Source organism: Schizosaccharomyces pombe (genome assembly GCF_000002945.2).
Source record: "Schizosaccharomyces pombe strain 972h- genome assembly, chromosome: II".
Lineage (NCBI taxonomy): Eukaryota > Fungi > Ascomycota > Schizosaccharomycetes > Schizosaccharomycetales > Schizosaccharomycetaceae > Schizosaccharomyces > Schizosaccharomyces pombe.
Window position 1 is genome coordinate 577,488 of NC_003423.3, and position 15,502 is coordinate 592,989.

Sequence of the window (15,502 nt, forward strand, 5' to 3'; positions counted from 1 at the left end):
CAGCTAACTGGGCCAACCCTCTAAACATTCCATTCCATCTAGGCATTGGAAACGCCATTCCAAGGGCGGATTGATGGATGATGGAAGGGACGAGACTGACACACACAGCAGATATACTCGATGACTATTAGTGAAGTGAGTCGATGAATAGTGAAGTAAATGAACATTTTTATAGAATCAATAGAAATGGATTGAATCCAATTGCATTCGAAATTTCACAGTTGACTTGGATTTACCACTTGTCTCATTTCTCCCACTTGTCCTCTTGATTACTATGCTATGCTATGCTATGCTATTCTCTTCTCTTCTTCTTTCCTCTACACTCATTGTTTACATTTCTTTTTCTTTTCCACCGCCATCCCAACTCATCCATTCCATGCCATTCCATCCTTGCCTCTCTCGTTCCTGTCAAGCGAGGCGAGGGAAAGGTCAACGCAATGCGTCGATTGTTGTATGATTATGAGCCAAAAATATTCGCATGGGAAGTTATCTAGAAGGCCGCTAATTTCATTATCCGATCTGCCAAGTACCGAACACGGAAATCGCCGCTTACGATACCGTCGTTGGCATGACAACTCTAGCGTAAACACATACAATATAAATAGGAGTGGTAGGCCAGTCTGCTTCTTTGTAGTATCAAGAAATCAGCAATAGTACTTGTTTGGTTTTGAGAAATAGCAATCGAATTAATTAGGTATGTGATGCGCTGTGGCATTGGCAAAGCATTGGCTTGGTGAGACATGTGACATGTGTCAAACACCTGCCAAGAGGGAAAAATAGATTGAGGAAAAGGAAGGGATATTTTCTTTTGATATTCTCTTTTAGTTGAAAAAGATGGATTTTGAGCGATGAATTGAAATGAAAATGGTCAGTGAGATTGCCAAGAGAAGAGGCTCTCTGATTTTACTTGACATGACGAAAACATGTCATATCCAGTATGGTGAAATTGTACAACGAAGTCGTGATAAGATTCGTTAGTTTCCGTTTCTTTCGGTAAAGAAGGCTTTATTTTTCGCTTGACGGCAGTTTGGTCAGAAATTAAAATAGACTTGCCGAAAGCGACAAAGCTGCTGTTTTTAGTATACTTTCTTTTCTATTCTTCTCTCAATAATGATATCTTTTCTTTTAATGACGCTCATCGTTTCTTCTTCTTCTTCTCTTCGCTTTCTTCCCTCTCTCGCTTCTTTTTGCCTTTTTCTCTCCTCTTTGATCTCTTCTTCTTACTAACTCTTTTCAGATAACAATGGCAATTCCTAAAGTTGGTATCAACGGTTTCGGTCGTATTGGCCGTATCGTCCTCCGTAACGCCATCCTCACTGGCAAGATCCAAGTTGTCGCTGTCAACGATCCTTTCATCGATCTTGACTACATGGCATATATGTTCAAGTACGACTCTACCCACGGTCGCTTTGAGGGCTCCGTTGAGACCAAGGGTGGCAAGCTTGTCATCGACGGTCACTCCATCGATGTCCACAACGAGCGTGACCCCGCCAACATCAAGTGGTCTGCCTCTGGTGCTGAGTACGTTATTGAGTCCACTGGTGTCTTCACTACCAAGGAGACTGCCTCTGCTCACTTGAAGGGTGGTGCCAAGCGTGTCATCATCTCTGCTCCTTCCAAGGATGCTCCCATGTTCGTCGTCGGTGTTAACTTGGAGAAGTTCAACCCCTCCGAGAAGGTTATCTCCAACGCCTCTTGCACCACCAACTGTTTGGCTCCCCTTGCCAAGGTCATCAACGACACCTTCGGTATTGAAGAGGGTCTCATGACCACTGTTCACGCTACCACTGCCACCCAAAAGACCGTTGACGGTCCCTCTAAGAAGGACTGGCGTGGTGGTCGTGGCGCCAGCGCCAACATCATCCCCTCCTCCACTGGTGCCGCCAAGGCCGTCGGTAAGGTTATTCCCGCTCTTAACGGTAAGCTTACCGGTATGGCTTTCCGTGTCCCTACCCCCGATGTTTCCGTTGTTGACTTGACCGTCAAGTTGGCCAAGCCTACCAACTACGAGGACATCAAGGCTGCTATCAAGGCTGCCTCTGAGGGTCCCATGAAGGGTGTGTTGGGTTACACCGAGGACTCTGTTGTCTCCACCGACTTCTGTGGTGACAACCACTCCTCCATCTTCGATGCCTCTGCCGGTATCCAACTTTCTCCTCAATTCGTCAAGCTCGTCTCTTGGTACGATAACGAATGGGGTTACTCCCACCGTGTTGTTGACTTGGTTGCCTACACTGCTTCCAAGGATTAGATTGCTTCTTTCGATTTATTCCGTCGTCAATCTATATCTCTCTAATCAGCCGTTGTTAAACTCCAAGCTATTCAACTGAACATGCGTTCGGTTTTGGGGGGTCTTACATATGTGCGAACTTTTGGTTTTTTATTCTTATGCTTGTTTTCCCCCTTTTCCTTTTCTGGGGTTTGCTACGATAATGATAGACATGTATGAGATTTTCCTCTTTTATTCCACGTTATCATTTTGATTGCGCTCCTAGGGCGATCTCTATAGCTGACGACCTTTCTACGAAATAGATTAAGATATAATTTTAAATGAATTGTTTTTTCTTCACTTGTTTTTAATGTGTAAAAAATCCGTAAAGTATGTGGTGTATGAAAATTTTGATTTGAAATGTGGTAGTTTATTGGAGGTAAAAAAGGTAGACTGATTTATAAAGCATTATATAGTTATCATAGTTGCTTGTTAGCATTCTATTACCGTTTGCATTTGAGATAATTGTTTTCGTCTTGATGATAGATATTCGCTAAGATGTTTCCATAAACTTGGCCCACGCTTTTTTGGGTGAAGTAAATAATTTTTCAGTCCTTTTGAGGGCCTCTGCTGCCTATCTTTACTGCCCCTATTTGCAAGTTTCTAGAATGGAAGTGTAAGTCAAACGATAAGAAAAATTATATATTAATAGATAGCAATTTAAATTTAGCATTTTCATTCTTAGTGTTCGTTCACTCCACTTTCCAGATCAATCTCAGACCATCAAGTATGATGATGAAAGCGAGTGTTCCATTTAGGCGGTTCTCGCAACTCTTAATGTTTGATACTTAGAGCTGTTTGTGCTTCAGAAAATTATTCAAAAAATTTCATGCTTGCATTTGATTCTTTTCTGGATAACAGCTAATCCTGTTTTTTGTATTTTGTCCTTTGGTTTTTTGATACCGCATTGCTAGTCACATGTACCCTCATAAAAAATACAGTTATATCTAAGCGAGAAACAATCGCTCGATTGCGAGGCTCATCTATGGAACTGTTTATACTTGTGTCTCATGTTCCAATAGCTTGAAAGTGTGTTTAAGCATGAGATTGTTATTTAAATTATCAATTCATATAGTAACAATATCTGCTTTGGTGCCAAACATTTGAATTCCTTACGAACTAATAATAAGATTGCTTCTCAGATTTCTCAGTGGAATACTTCCATTAGTAACTGCACCATGGGAGTTTGAAAGCTGCTGTCTTTCCTTAAATTACAATAGTCCGTGTAGAAGATGAGTTTTTGGTTCGTTCAATATGTGACTACTTGTTCACCTATCTTTCGCTTCGGCTCGTACTCTACTTTTCAACGCCTGCTACTTGGCTGAACCTCTTAGTAAGTAACGGATGTAGAACGGTTCTTACCAAAGCCAACGTCTCTCTAATCGACATTTATTTCAAAATTCTATCAGTGGAGAGTATATATTGAGGTTTATAGCTTTTACGGGCCTCGAAAACCTCGTGTAGTAAAATTTGAAATTGTTGGGAGAAGTATGACCTTAAATCCTTCGACTCTCAACAATGGAACTCTTGGGGACCTGAAAGAGCACAAGGATGTCGTCTTGTCTAGCAATGCGCAGACCGATGAGAAACGTTTCGAAGAACCGTCGCTAGAGGTGGGAGGATCGTTAGCGAAAGTGGAAAATGGCCTTTCCACATCAATTTCATCATCTGCAAGCAATTTGGAGGGACAGCAAGCTCCTTTCTTTACTAAGCAAAATTCGTGCTTGTCACGCTTTCGTGAGCTAGCTCAGACTTACAACATACACGAAATTAATCTCGAGGAGTACGTTTCCCAGATAAAAGAGGTTAAACAATCTCTGTACTCCGACGATAGCGTATTTAATGAATCCAAAAGTTCTTCACCTCCAGATGCTCATACTGATAAATATTTCACTCCATGTGGATCCCCTACTAAGCTGATACACTCGACACTATTGGAAGAGAGAGATACTCCGTCCTCCCTAGAACATGTTAGCTTTTACCTTCAAGAAAGCGCAGTATCAGAAGTTCGGTTTGATAAACCTTCAAACAATGGTCCTCTAGGGAGGTCATCCCTAAATCTAAGCTCCCTTTCACACGAGTTACAAACTTCACAAGATTCTCCCTCCTTGTCGGCTACGAATCAACTATCCTCATCAGATACGTTGGAACCTCTCCAATACCCACCATCTTCATTTGGCTCTCAAAGACAGTTCAATGCCTCTCAAGATTCTCCAAAGCGAAGCCCTTCCAAGGGATCTTGGTCCTCTATCCTCCGCCGCCCCTCTCTTACTTACTCTCCAAAACGTCAGTCCACTGGCTTGCATCGTCGTTCTTTAACGAATTATTTTAAATTTCCTCATCGTAATGCACATCAACATAATGCAATTGCTCATAATCCTTCCGTATTTGGTAAACCTATCGGCGATTTAACGTCAGATCCCACAAATCTTTGCAAATTTACATTTCCCACTCCTGAATGTGCACCTCCTTCTTTGTTGCTCCCACATATTTTTGCTCAATGCGTACATTTTCTATCTTTAAATGCTTTGCATGTACCGGGAATTTTCCGCATTAGTGGTTCTGGTCCCGTAATAAAAGCAATCACAGAATACTTTTATTCTCCACCTCATTTTTGGCTTGATGAAACATCAGAAATTTTTAAGCGTATTGGATTTCCAAGTTATATCGATATAGCAGCTGTCTTAAAACGGTACATTATGTTATTGCCAGGTGGCCTTTTTACGCATAAAGATATATTGAATCTTTTAGTACCATTATACGTTGATTCAAGTAGAGTAAAGGTTCCTATAGACATCCGGAATGAAATGGCCGCTCTTTGCTTTTCACAAATAGATTCTTACGTGCGCTTTTCTATCCTTTGCTCTCTACTAGCATTATTGCATCAAATAGCTACACGGACTCAAGAGTTGGAAAATGGAATGGAAAATACCAAAGACTCTACTTTGATGAAGCCGGAAGCCCTTGGTATTATTTTTGGTCCTTTATTGTTGGGTAACTCTTCTACTGATCTTTCGAAATCTTGTCCTTCTGGAAATGTGAATGACCTTATGAGATTTGAAACCGAAAAGGCTAGAGTTGAAGCCAAGATTGTAGAGGGACTGATTATTCACTGGCCAGAGGTACTACTTAAAATCAATTCTCTCGACATACCCAATTGTTTTTCTGATGTTGGGTTAACTGACCAAGTTGCTATTTTTACTCCTGCAGTCCCGAAAGAAGATTCTCCAGAACAGATACCTGAAAATGTGAATGCATCTGAGGAAAGTTATCCTAATGTTAAGCATATCTCGAAGCTTCCTTTAATCAATGACTCTTCCGATAATGAATCGGGTAACCAAGAAAATGATGATGCTGTAGCAAATGAGAGTACCAAAGTCGTTGTTGACAATCAACAGCCCCAGCCTAAGATTTCCACCGTTTCTGATACTGCTGTTCCTTCCATGAGTTTTGCTAATAACATTTCATCGCGGTCGGTTATTTCAGCTGCTACAGATAGTAAACCGTCAACTCGCACATCACCGCCATTCGTGAACAATACAAAACCGATCGTCGCAAAGTCACCGGTCACTGTTACTGCTTCTTCGGAAACCAATAAAAAATCGCAGAAGATTAATAAAAAGGCATCTCCAAGGGTCAGTTTGTGGACAAAACTGTTTGGTAAATTCCGATCAAACAAGAAGAAATCTTAAGAAAGGATTTCTGTTTTCGGTGTCATTTATTTATCATATATTACAACCATTTGTTTGCTCTTAAAGTTTAGGTTCATTTTGATATTTTTTGGTTTCATAGTAGTATTTATTAAGATATGCATGTTAGTTTTTCCATGTCACATGTTTTATTCAGGTGTTGAAGGGATAAGTTTATTATTTGGAATCAACTACGGACGAACTTTTATCATCTTCTAAAAAACTAATCATTAATAAAATGTGATTCATGTCATTAAGTCAAATAGACTTCCGAACTGGCAAACGGGGTTGAGACGGTAAAAATATAAAGAGATGAAGGGTAATATAATGTGCCAATAAAAATAAAAATTAAGAATCTGTGTCCTGTTCAATTAAATGCAATGCCCGGCCAGATAATAATATAACATCGCCTTCACCATCTTCATACTCTCCATTATTAGCATCTCTAGCAACTATGTCATTAAGTAATTCGATGATATCGTCGCTAGATTGTATAAATGCAGTTAAACGTGGAACTATAATGAGTTAGCTAAAGAATATATTCCGTATATCGTGTGTAGACAAAATCGTCAATAAATTCTCTAAAAAAAACTTACCACCAGCCTCTAGTAATTGTACAATGGTCCAAGCAGCAATATGGGCAAAAGTAGAATCTTCACTACTTAAAAACCTGACCAGATAACCATGAATGCCACCAGCTGGAGAATCCCAACACTCTATGAACCGGCTATAATCATCGACATTAGAAGAAAGATTACCCAGAGCAGCCGCAGAGTTGCCTTGGACTTCAATCGACATAGAGTCTGTCAATGGGATTAAAACATTACAAATACCAAAGTTAAGAAGATACGACTTGAATTCGTCACTTAAAGCAAGAACGGCTAGACAGGCAGTCATTTCACTTTGCACGCTAACAGGAGCATCTAAAATTAAACAGCGAAGTTTTTGAATAGCATTAGCTTCGATAATAGCGCGCTTATTTCTCTCCGAGCTAGCAGCTAAGTTTCGTAAGGTAGAAACAGCATGACACTGTATTTCTTCATTTTCCGTACAAGATAATAAATCCACCAACGGACGAAGAAAACCAGCATCAATTATCGGAGACTCATTTAAAGGATGTATAGAAATGTTACGGATACAGGCAACGGAAGCAAGTATTAAAGGAAGGTAGGAAGAACGAAGCAATCTTAATAAAGAGGGTAGGGCATTGCTTTGAACAATTTCTATTTGATAACGCTCATCAGAGGCAAGGTTTCTTAATGCTAAAGCAGCTTGGCACTGGACTTTAGGACTTGAAGTATCCATTAATTGAATAAGAGAACGAACGAGTTTCGGCTCACTTTGGGCAAGTCTTTTACGGTGTACTGCATCAACAGCAATATTACTAATAGAAGTAGTACAATAGTATTGAACGTCAGTGTCAGAGCTAGGAAGCAAAGATACTAGCACTGGGATAGTACCAGCGCTGACAAGTTGCTGTCGATTTTCATCTAGTATCATAGTTAGTTGATATCCATAGATTATGAGACAACCACTAATTGAAACTTTTTGCTCAAAACAAAGCTCAATAGATTAACAAATAATTAGCGACAAATGTATAACTTACATGAGTGAGTCATGTTTAACAATGCTCCAGTTGCATTTCTTTGAACTCTAATGTCCTTGCTTTTGGCAAGACGGGTAAGAGGGCCCAAGGCACCAGAATGAGCTATTTTTGATTTATTTTCGTCAAGGGTAGCTAAATTAGTAATGCAACCGACAGCATTGCATTGGACTTCAACGTGAGGAGACATCATTTGACGAATTAAAAGGTCTAATCCATTCAATTTGACGACCAAGGCCTTATTCTCGGCATTTACAGCAAGGTTTCCTAAAGCAACGCTGGCAGCTCTCTGTATTTCAGCATCAGGACTCTGGAGTAAAAACAAGACGGGCTCTATAGTTTCACGATCAACTTCTCGAACATCTAAAAAAAGTGTGTTAGTCAATCACTGTAAAAAAAACAAAGAAAGAAAGTTGATAACACAATATATATATTCTTTCCGTTTTGTTAAATCAAGACCTCATTGTTCATTTCCGAAGTTGGGAATTGTTTAAACCAAAACTATTGTTTTTATGTCATTACCTTTTTCAGTAATTTCTGCAAACGCAAGCGCTGCTGAACGCTGTAGATCAAGGTTATCGGAGTATGCCAAAATGGTTAAAGCACGTAAGGGCTCCTCGCTGTAAAAGTTGACTTCATTTCTCTACAACAAGATAACGTTAGTCAAGAGAAGGTAAGAATTTAAAGTAATCGACATTCACTAACATCTTCAAGAAAGCTTAATAAATCCGCAACAGCTTCCCTCTCCCGATCGGCCAAAAGAGGCTCATACTGTTCATCTTTTGATTCTATGTATTTGTTAATAAGTTTTTGATTTAAAGAAGCACTCATACTCTCACAACAAGACAAGCAATTGCCCATCTGACTTTGTTTATATGATTGTTTAGTGTTTGGAGGAAGTTAAGTGACAGTAAAAGCAAATTGCAAGGACAGTTAGCAAAACAGGGTTGCTGTGTTATCCATTTATAACGTTACTTACAGTGTACAATAAACAAACTTATAAAATCCCAAAACCTCGCAAAGCTAGTTAACGAAGTGGAGTTTCGGAGAATTAAAATGTAAACAAGACAAGTGCGAAGAGTATTTTTCCTATAGAGTGAAAATAAAAGATATTGTTCATTTAAATAAAGACTAAAATATAATTTTTAAATAAACACCCGGTTGTTTTGGACCATAGTTGATTTTGATAACTCGGCATGACCTGTGCTAGCAAATTGGCACATTCCCTCTGCACGGCTCAAATCAGACTCGCTTAGTTGATTTATTTTCATTCTTTCTAAGTGACTAACTCTGTATCAAAAGAACTACTGCTAACATCAGAAGTATCAACAGACTGTGATTTTGCGATATCGATGCCTGACTTCGCTAGACAGCACCTTATCTTGGAGTACTAGTAGCTGGCAATGAGTACTGATAATATATATTAAGCCCGACTGCTAAACCACCTTTTAAAATTTAATTTAAACCGCATCTGTAATATTTTTGGGATTAAGAATGGTAAAGAATACTAGCGTAATCATTGTTGGTGCAGGTGTGTTTGGATTATCTGCAGCTTTAGAGTTGACTAAACGTGGTGGATATACGATCAAAATCTTGGATCGAGCACCTCCGCCTGTTATCGATGGGTCTTCAGTCGATGCAAATCGTATAATTCGTTCAGACTATGCGGATGCAGTGTATTGTTCAATGGGTATTGATGCTTTAGAGGAATGGCGCACAAATCCACTTTTTAAAGAGCAATTTTATGGATCAGGACTTATGTTTGTTGGCCGTGACAATGTTGAGTATCGGGACATGAGTCTGGAAAACCTGACAAAAATGGGTGTGTCAGCAGCAAAGTTTCAAACTACAGAAGAATTGCGGAAACTTTTTCCAAAATGGATTGGCGAGCTGAATGATGGAGAAGCTGGGTATGCCAATTTTAGTTCTGGATGGGCCAACGCTGAGCAGTCTGTGAAATCCGTAGTTAATTACTTAGCACATGCCGGTGTTTCTTTCATTAGCGGACCTGAGGGAACTGTTGAAGAGCTTATAACAGAAGAAAACGTTGTTAAAGGCGTGAGGACTACTACTGGAGCTTACATGGCCGAAAAACTTATTTTTGCTACAGGTGCATGGACTGCATCTCTTTTACCTAATGACCACACACGATTCTTGGCAACCGGTCAACCAGTCGCATACATAAAATTGACTCCTGAGGAGTACATCCGCTTTTTGACAAATCCTGTATACTTAGATTTTGATACTGGATTTTATATTTTTCCCCCTACCCCCGATGGTTATCTAAAATTTGCACGCCATGGATACGGATTTACGAGAATGCAAAATCTTAAATCCGGAAAAGTCGAATCTGTTCCACCAAAGAAACCTCTCGTTTCTCCTATCCTGCCCAAGGAAGCGGAATTAGATTTACGCAGAAACCTTCAACGTACTTATGGCGAAGAAATTAGTCAAAGGCCATTTTACAAAACCCGTATTTGTTATTATACCGACACAGCCGATGCCGAGTTTGTATTTGATTATCATCCAGATTATGAAAATCTGTTTGTATGCACAGGTGGTTCAGGCCATGGATTCAAATTCTTTCCAATCCTCGGGAAGTATAGCATAGGGTGTATGTTTCGTGAGTTAGAGGAGCCCTTATTGAAGAAGTGGAGATGGAAGAAAGAAAATTTGGAGTTTGCTGCTTTAGACCACAGCCGAGCTGGACCCTCTCGACAAGAGCTAAGCTAAGATGTGCAATGCTAAACAAAAGAAAGGCTAGCGTCTATCTTTCTAGGCTACCTTATTTTTGTGTTGAATACTAATTGATTCTTCTTCATTCGAAATATTACGAGCATTGAATGTATACACATTAACAATTAACATCAACTTTATAACATCCAGACGATTATGTCGGTTTACTGTTTTCGAATAAAAACAGGGACATTTTCTATACCCTTTACATCGAACTTTATGTCCTGAATTAATATTACAAAGCATGCTAAGTAAAACCTTTTTTTCAATTATTTTAGATATGCATCATATAGCTAACTCGTTGGCTTTAAGAGAACTAAAGCGTCACAGCTTACTGAGGTTGTTTTTGATACTTAGATGCAATTCAAACATTTATAAATAATTAAATTTGACAATCTAATTAGAAATAACATAAAAAAAAAAATCAAAATAGAATAAAATGATCAAGAAGCTTTTTGTTTAAATGCAAATACCGTACTCGCTTTTATTCGTTGTATCGGTTAAACGACGTTTTACTGTTACGTTATCTGCCAATCTCGGATTTACGTAGCATCAAGTACGCATATCTTACCGCAATATTTAGAGGCGACTTAGTTTGTTAATATATTATATTTTTACACTAGTTATTGGAATGTTAACATTTTGAAGAGCAAGATCGTTTTATTTTCAAAAAGATTTTGCTGGATTCGTTGTTACGATTGACGTTCTAATCAACCCAACTTGAGTGTATGTTCATCAGGATCGGTATTTCCGTTTTCACTAGCGTTTTAGCCAGTATCCTGAATTTTTACCAGTTATAAATTGTATGAGGTTGAGAGTTTCTTATCCCTTTGCAACGTGTTTGTTTTTATCATTAGGAGTAGCGGTTTTTGAGACCTGAAAAGTGTGTTTGCTGTTTTTGCACATTTGTTCAAGTTCATGAGAGCTAACTACATTGTTTCAATATGTTACACATGAATAGTGCCAGTAGTGCTGACAGCATGGAAATTATGGAAAGTCATTTTGACCCGACACAACAGAATGATAGCACTATAATAGAAAGTCGTTACTCTCCGGAAGAATATCTGGAGCAGTCATTCGAGATACAAAGGATTATATCAGGAGAAAATAGTGAACCCCAAACTGTAGCGTCGCAAGAAATTAGCGATTCTCAAGAAGAAGACACTACATTAACATCGTCTCAATTTGAGGATTGTGGGACTGAATATAATGAAGTAGTGGAAGATGATGAGTTTCGCTCTGAAGATGAGGATGATTTTATGGACGAAGAGGAAGAATACGCTTTATATGAGGCAGAATTGAGTTCTTCCCCATCTATTCACGAAGAGGTTATTGATTGCAACTTTGTTCATGCCATTCGAGGCTTCGAAGCTACTGTTGAAGGACAAGTTGATGCTACTAAAGGAGACATGATGATTTTATTAGATGATTCTAATAGTTATTGGTGGCTTGTAAAAATGTGCAAAAATTTGGCTATAGGCTATTTACCTGCTGAATACATTGAAACTCCTTCAGAGCGTTTGGCTCGATTAAATAAATATAAAAATTCGGAAACGTCCAATTCTCAGCAGTCTGTGACTCTCCCGCCTTTAGATATTGTGGAAAAAACCTTGGAGGCTCCATCCCCAAATTTTCGTATAAAACGCGTTACCTTTACTTGTTCTTCTAATTCTTCCGATGATGAAATGGATTCTGAAAATGATTATGAGGCAATGGTAAACCGAACTGTCGCAGAGAATGGTCTTGAAATAGAATTTTCGGACAGTAGTGATTCTTCTCTCTCTGCTGAGTACCGTTCCGAATCCGAGGATCATGTAACTGATAGTCCTGCTTACGTGGATCTTACTGAACTGGAAGGTGGGTTTAACCAGTTTAACTCTACTTCTTTTCAAAGTACATCCCCCCTTGGTCTTGAGATTGTTGAAACAGAAATTAATGGCTCTTCCACTACTGCAGATTCGAAAAATTCACATTCCCCCTACTCTAAATTCTCATCAGCTTACCCAGATGCTGAAAATTCGAATATTAGTAAAATAAATATCTCAATAGCAGGAAACAAGGAATTATATGGCAATGCCACCCAGTCTGATCCTTCACTTTACAGTACTTGGATAGCAAATAAGCATAAAACTGCTTCATCTGCAACCGTTGATTCTCCATTGCGAAGATCACTATCAGTTGACGCAATGCAATCGAATGCTTCATTTTCTTCTTATTCGTCTACATCTAATACTGATAAATCATTGCGGCCTTCTTCTTATTCCGCCGTATCGGAATCCTCTAACTTTACTCATGATGTATCTCGTGATAACAAGGAAATCTCATTGAATGCACCAAAATCAATTATAGTTTCTCAGAGTGACTCTTTTGACACATCTAATGTTACTCAGGATGCCCCAAACGATGTAGAAAAGGAACCAATTTCTGGTCAAATGCCCAATAATTTATCAGTTCAATCCTTAAAACAATTAGAAGTGTACCCTATTCGACATTCGGTATCGATTGAAATGCCATCTGAAAAGCTTCTTTCCCCTCGATTATACTCTTCATCTACTCCATCCTCTCCAACAAAAGGATTCCAAAAGGATGACGAAGAAGACAGCGAAAACCGAAAGCAAGCAGATAAGGTTGAATTATCACCAAGTTCGCTTCTTCGTCAGATGTCTTTACCTGTTGATTCTTCCTCGCAAAGTGATGCACAGTGCACAACGTCTTCTGTATACATAACAGCGGAGCGTAAAGCATTTTCTCAATCTTCAATAGATTTATCAACATTGAGTAACCATCATGTAAATAACGAAATAAACAGAAGAAGTTTTGCGGGTGGATTTACAAGTTTAGCAGATGAATTAAGCGAAATGCGTGAGCTACTACACGAATCCCCGGCTCCATTGGAGTGTAATGAGGAAATGGTTATACCTACACCTGAGTTAGATGCTTCAAGTGCAATCCCGAGCTCTTCGATTTCACACGATGAGGATTTGCTACCAAGAAAGAACACAGAGGAATCTACCTCTTCTAGTTCCTTTTCCTCTCTTATCACTTCTCCTGCTTCTTTGCAATATGATGAAAATCCATTCAAGCAATCTGTGGTTGCGGAATTAAATAATAACTCCTCTTCGGTGCCATTCGTTGATTCGGCTCATGCTTCTGATATCCATGCGTACGATAACGACCACGTTAGTACTAAAAACAAAGAATTTAATCGTCGGTTGAGAGAGTTTATATTGGATCCAGACTCTCTTAGCGGGCTATATTGGAGTGTAAAATCAGCGGGAGTAAGGGCATCCCGCCGAGTTTCTCGTAATATCGAGGGTGAATCGGTGTCCTCGGACTTGGATGATATTTTTGCTAACGTATTGAAGGGTTTATCAGATGAGATGGCCTCCCTCTTAAATACGAATCGCTGAAATCTTTGATTAATTTAAAAGTTATACCATGTTTTTCCCCTTTATCAAACTATTTACACTCGTTATAAATCAGTTTTCTGTTTGATTAAACTGTTTCAAAAATTTGTTTGTTAATGTCTTTATGTTTGACTTTTTTTTCTTGTTAATAATATTTTTTAATAACTAACAGCATACCATAGTTGTATAAAGGTCTAAAATTCAATGTGCGGGTATGATTCGGATTATTGAGCGCTATAAAATAAATGTGTTTAAGTAAAATCTACCGAAGTATTAAATGAGCTAGTAATTATCTTATATGCCATTTCAAATTATAGTATCGCTGCATCATATTTTTTGTACAGTAATGCGAGCAGTGAAAATGTAAACTACTCAAGCAGATAGTAGTAGGCTTTGAGGGTATGATAGATTTTATGCATCCGTAAAAATAAGCCAGTGTACTTTACTTATGTGGCATGATGAATCAAATTCAATAGGGTATTAAAAAACAAAATTAGCACGATTTATAGCGATTCTTATTAAAAAATATTTCTCTTCTCTTTTAAACGAAAAAAATGAGATATTAACAAACGATGAACATGTTCATTAATCATTAATATGAGAATATCATCTGCTTCTACTTTTAAGGTATCGGATTCATCATCAAACCAACGGTGTATTTAAATGTATATTTTGTAAGCGATAGGCATATTGATTGTCTCATAATAAATAATTTATGTTTTTTCACTGGTAATTTTCACGCTAAATTAGATGATAATTAGCATCTTGACTACCAATTTCTCACCATCATCATAATTGAAGGGCGAAATTTTCAAATTTGACTTTTAATATTCTTTTAGTAATTGCACGAAGATATGTAAAGGAACATGGAAAAGTAAGAATGAACAATAAAATTTTTATTCCTTTACAAATTTACGACTTGTTATTAATTGGAAAGACAAAGCAATGTTATTTCTGTAACGAATTGAGTTTGTAGGAAGAAACAAAGTTCCTAAAAAGTATGCAAATATCTTCAATATGCGCTAAATAAAGAAAACAGTTCGTACAGTAAACAAAGTCAATAATTCGAAGCGACTAAATAACGAAAAATTTAGAATGAGACGGATATGAAATGCATTTTGAATTGACCCGTTTTCATTTGTACAACCACCATACATGATTATTCTCAACATTGTTTTTTATGAATGCGAAATAAGAAGTATTAGTTTAAAACATCAAGTAATTTTTTAACACGCCACCACGAGTGGACAATGTGAAGTTTACAACTTGTGCTAATTTTTTTGACTACTCAAAAAATTAAATATGCAGCACAAAACGAGAACTGAATTATATGCAAACCCTTATACACTGAGCCTTAAAATTCATGATTTTTTACTTGCAACAGAAAGTAATAAGTAGCTTAAAAAATTAGAGGAAATCTGTTAATCGTTACAGTGGATTCTCACATTAGACAATAACTACATTATTACGATAACAAATCATCGTTCTAAATCACAATATTTTATTATGCTGTTCATTATTTTGTAAACATTAATTTTGTTTGTATTAAAGTAAACCACTAAACCAAAGGAAAAAAATGATAATTAAGTTTGATTCATTAAGAATCAAGATGAAGAAGAAATGAATGCAATAAACGACAATGAAATTGTGAATTTAACAAGGCGAAACAACGAGTTTTTCGATTTCATTAGTTGATGATAACAGTCAATTAGTGAACTGCTATTTTAAAACGAATAAATAAAACCATTATTATAATATTCAATGCCCAGTGTATGTTATTCACGGAACCTTTCAAGCA

The 15,502-nt window shown here is 37.9% G+C and overlaps 5 protein-coding genes and 12 long non-coding RNA genes across 17 annotated transcripts; 6 read left to right on the forward strand and 11 right to left on the reverse strand.

The window, feature by feature from the left end:
* The first annotated feature begins 629 nt into the window (after window positions 1-629).
* On the forward strand, window positions 630-2,569 carry gpd3 (glyceraldehyde 3-phosphate dehydrogenase Gpd3). Its single transcript, NM_001355894.2, has 2 exons — window positions 630-694; window positions 1,238-2,569. Exon 2 carries the CDS (start codon window positions 1,244-1,246, stop codon window positions 2,249-2,251), a length of 1,008 nt encoding a protein of 335 aa, NP_001342712.1. The 5' UTR covers window positions 630-694; window positions 1,238-1,243; the 3' UTR covers window positions 2,252-2,569.
* SPOM_SPNCRNA.4780 lies at window positions 1,927-3,905 on the reverse strand. Its single transcript, NR_194136.1, has one exon. It is a non-coding gene; the product is annotated as a non-coding RNA (long non-coding RNA).
* SPOM_SPNCRNA.315 lies at window positions 2,670-3,662 on the forward strand. Its single transcript, NR_150724.1, has one exon. It is a non-coding gene; the product is annotated as a non-coding RNA (long non-coding RNA).
* rga6 (Rho-type GTPase-activating protein Rga6) lies at window positions 3,658-6,374 on the forward strand. Its single transcript, NM_001021143.3, has one exon. The coding sequence runs from the start codon at window positions 3,760-3,762 to the stop codon at window positions 5,959-5,961; it is 2,202 nt and encodes a 733-aa protein (NP_595237.1). The 5' UTR covers window positions 3,658-3,759; the 3' UTR covers window positions 5,962-6,374.
* Window positions 4,011-4,789, reverse strand: SPOM_SPNCRNA.4781. Its single transcript, NR_194137.1, has one exon. It is a non-coding gene; the product is annotated as a non-coding RNA (long non-coding RNA).
* On the reverse strand, window positions 5,232-5,920 carry SPOM_SPNCRNA.4782. Its single transcript, NR_194138.1, has one exon. It is a non-coding gene; the product is annotated as a non-coding RNA (long non-coding RNA).
* vac8 lies at window positions 6,121-8,463 on the reverse strand. Its single transcript, NM_001021144.3, has 6 exons — window positions 8,395-8,463; window positions 8,267-8,349; window positions 8,084-8,204; window positions 7,565-7,924; window positions 6,555-7,448; window positions 6,121-6,473 (listed from the first exon to the last, which is right to left on the reverse strand). The coding sequence occupies exons 1-6, from the start codon at window positions 8,420-8,422 to the stop codon at window positions 6,307-6,309; spliced, it is 1,653 nt and encodes a 550-aa protein (NP_595238.1). The 5' UTR covers window positions 8,423-8,463; the 3' UTR covers window positions 6,121-6,306.
* On the forward strand, window positions 7,034-7,277 carry SPOM_SPNCRNA.4783. Its single transcript, NR_194139.1, has one exon. It is a non-coding gene; the product is annotated as a non-coding RNA (long non-coding RNA).
* A 120-nt stretch (window positions 8,464-8,583) lies between the features above and the next one.
* SPOM_SPNCRNA.4784 lies at window positions 8,584-10,298 on the reverse strand. The gene has a single exon (NR_194140.1). It is a non-coding gene; the product is annotated as a non-coding RNA (long non-coding RNA).
* On the forward strand, window positions 9,056-10,774 carry fap1 (L-pipecolate oxidase; the record flags this gene model as incomplete). The annotated part of the gene is made up of 1 exon (NM_001021145.3): window positions 9,056-10,774. One exon carries the CDS (start codon window positions 9,056-9,058, stop codon window positions 10,292-10,294), a length of 1,239 nt encoding a protein of 412 aa, NP_595239.1. The 3' UTR covers window positions 10,295-10,774.
* Window positions 10,413-10,663, reverse strand: SPOM_SPNCRNA.4785. Its single transcript, NR_194141.1, has one exon. It is a non-coding gene; the product is annotated as a non-coding RNA (long non-coding RNA).
* A 97-nt stretch (window positions 10,775-10,871) lies between the features above and the next one.
* Window positions 10,872-13,947, forward strand: tea4 (tip elongation aberrant protein Tea4). Its single transcript, NM_001021146.3, has one exon. The coding sequence runs from the start codon at window positions 11,242-11,244 to the stop codon at window positions 13,705-13,707; it is 2,466 nt and encodes an 821-aa protein (NP_595240.2). The 5' UTR covers window positions 10,872-11,241; the 3' UTR covers window positions 13,708-13,947.
* Window positions 10,914-11,297, reverse strand: SPOM_SPNCRNA.4786. Its single transcript, NR_194142.1, has one exon. It is a non-coding gene; the product is annotated as a non-coding RNA (long non-coding RNA).
* Window positions 11,782-12,303, reverse strand: SPOM_SPNCRNA.4787. The gene has a single exon (NR_194143.1). It is a non-coding gene; the product is annotated as a non-coding RNA (long non-coding RNA).
* Window positions 12,617-13,662, reverse strand: SPOM_SPNCRNA.4788. The gene has a single exon (NR_194144.1). It is a non-coding gene; the product is annotated as a non-coding RNA (long non-coding RNA).
* Window positions 13,894-14,136, reverse strand: SPOM_SPNCRNA.4789. The gene has a single exon (NR_194145.1). It is a non-coding gene; the product is annotated as a non-coding RNA (long non-coding RNA).
* Window positions 14,137-14,310: 174 nt separating this feature from the next.
* On the reverse strand, window positions 14,311-15,125 carry SPOM_SPNCRNA.316. The gene has a single exon (NR_150249.1). It is a non-coding gene; the product is annotated as a non-coding RNA (long non-coding RNA).
* Window positions 15,126-15,502: the final 377 nt, after the last annotated feature.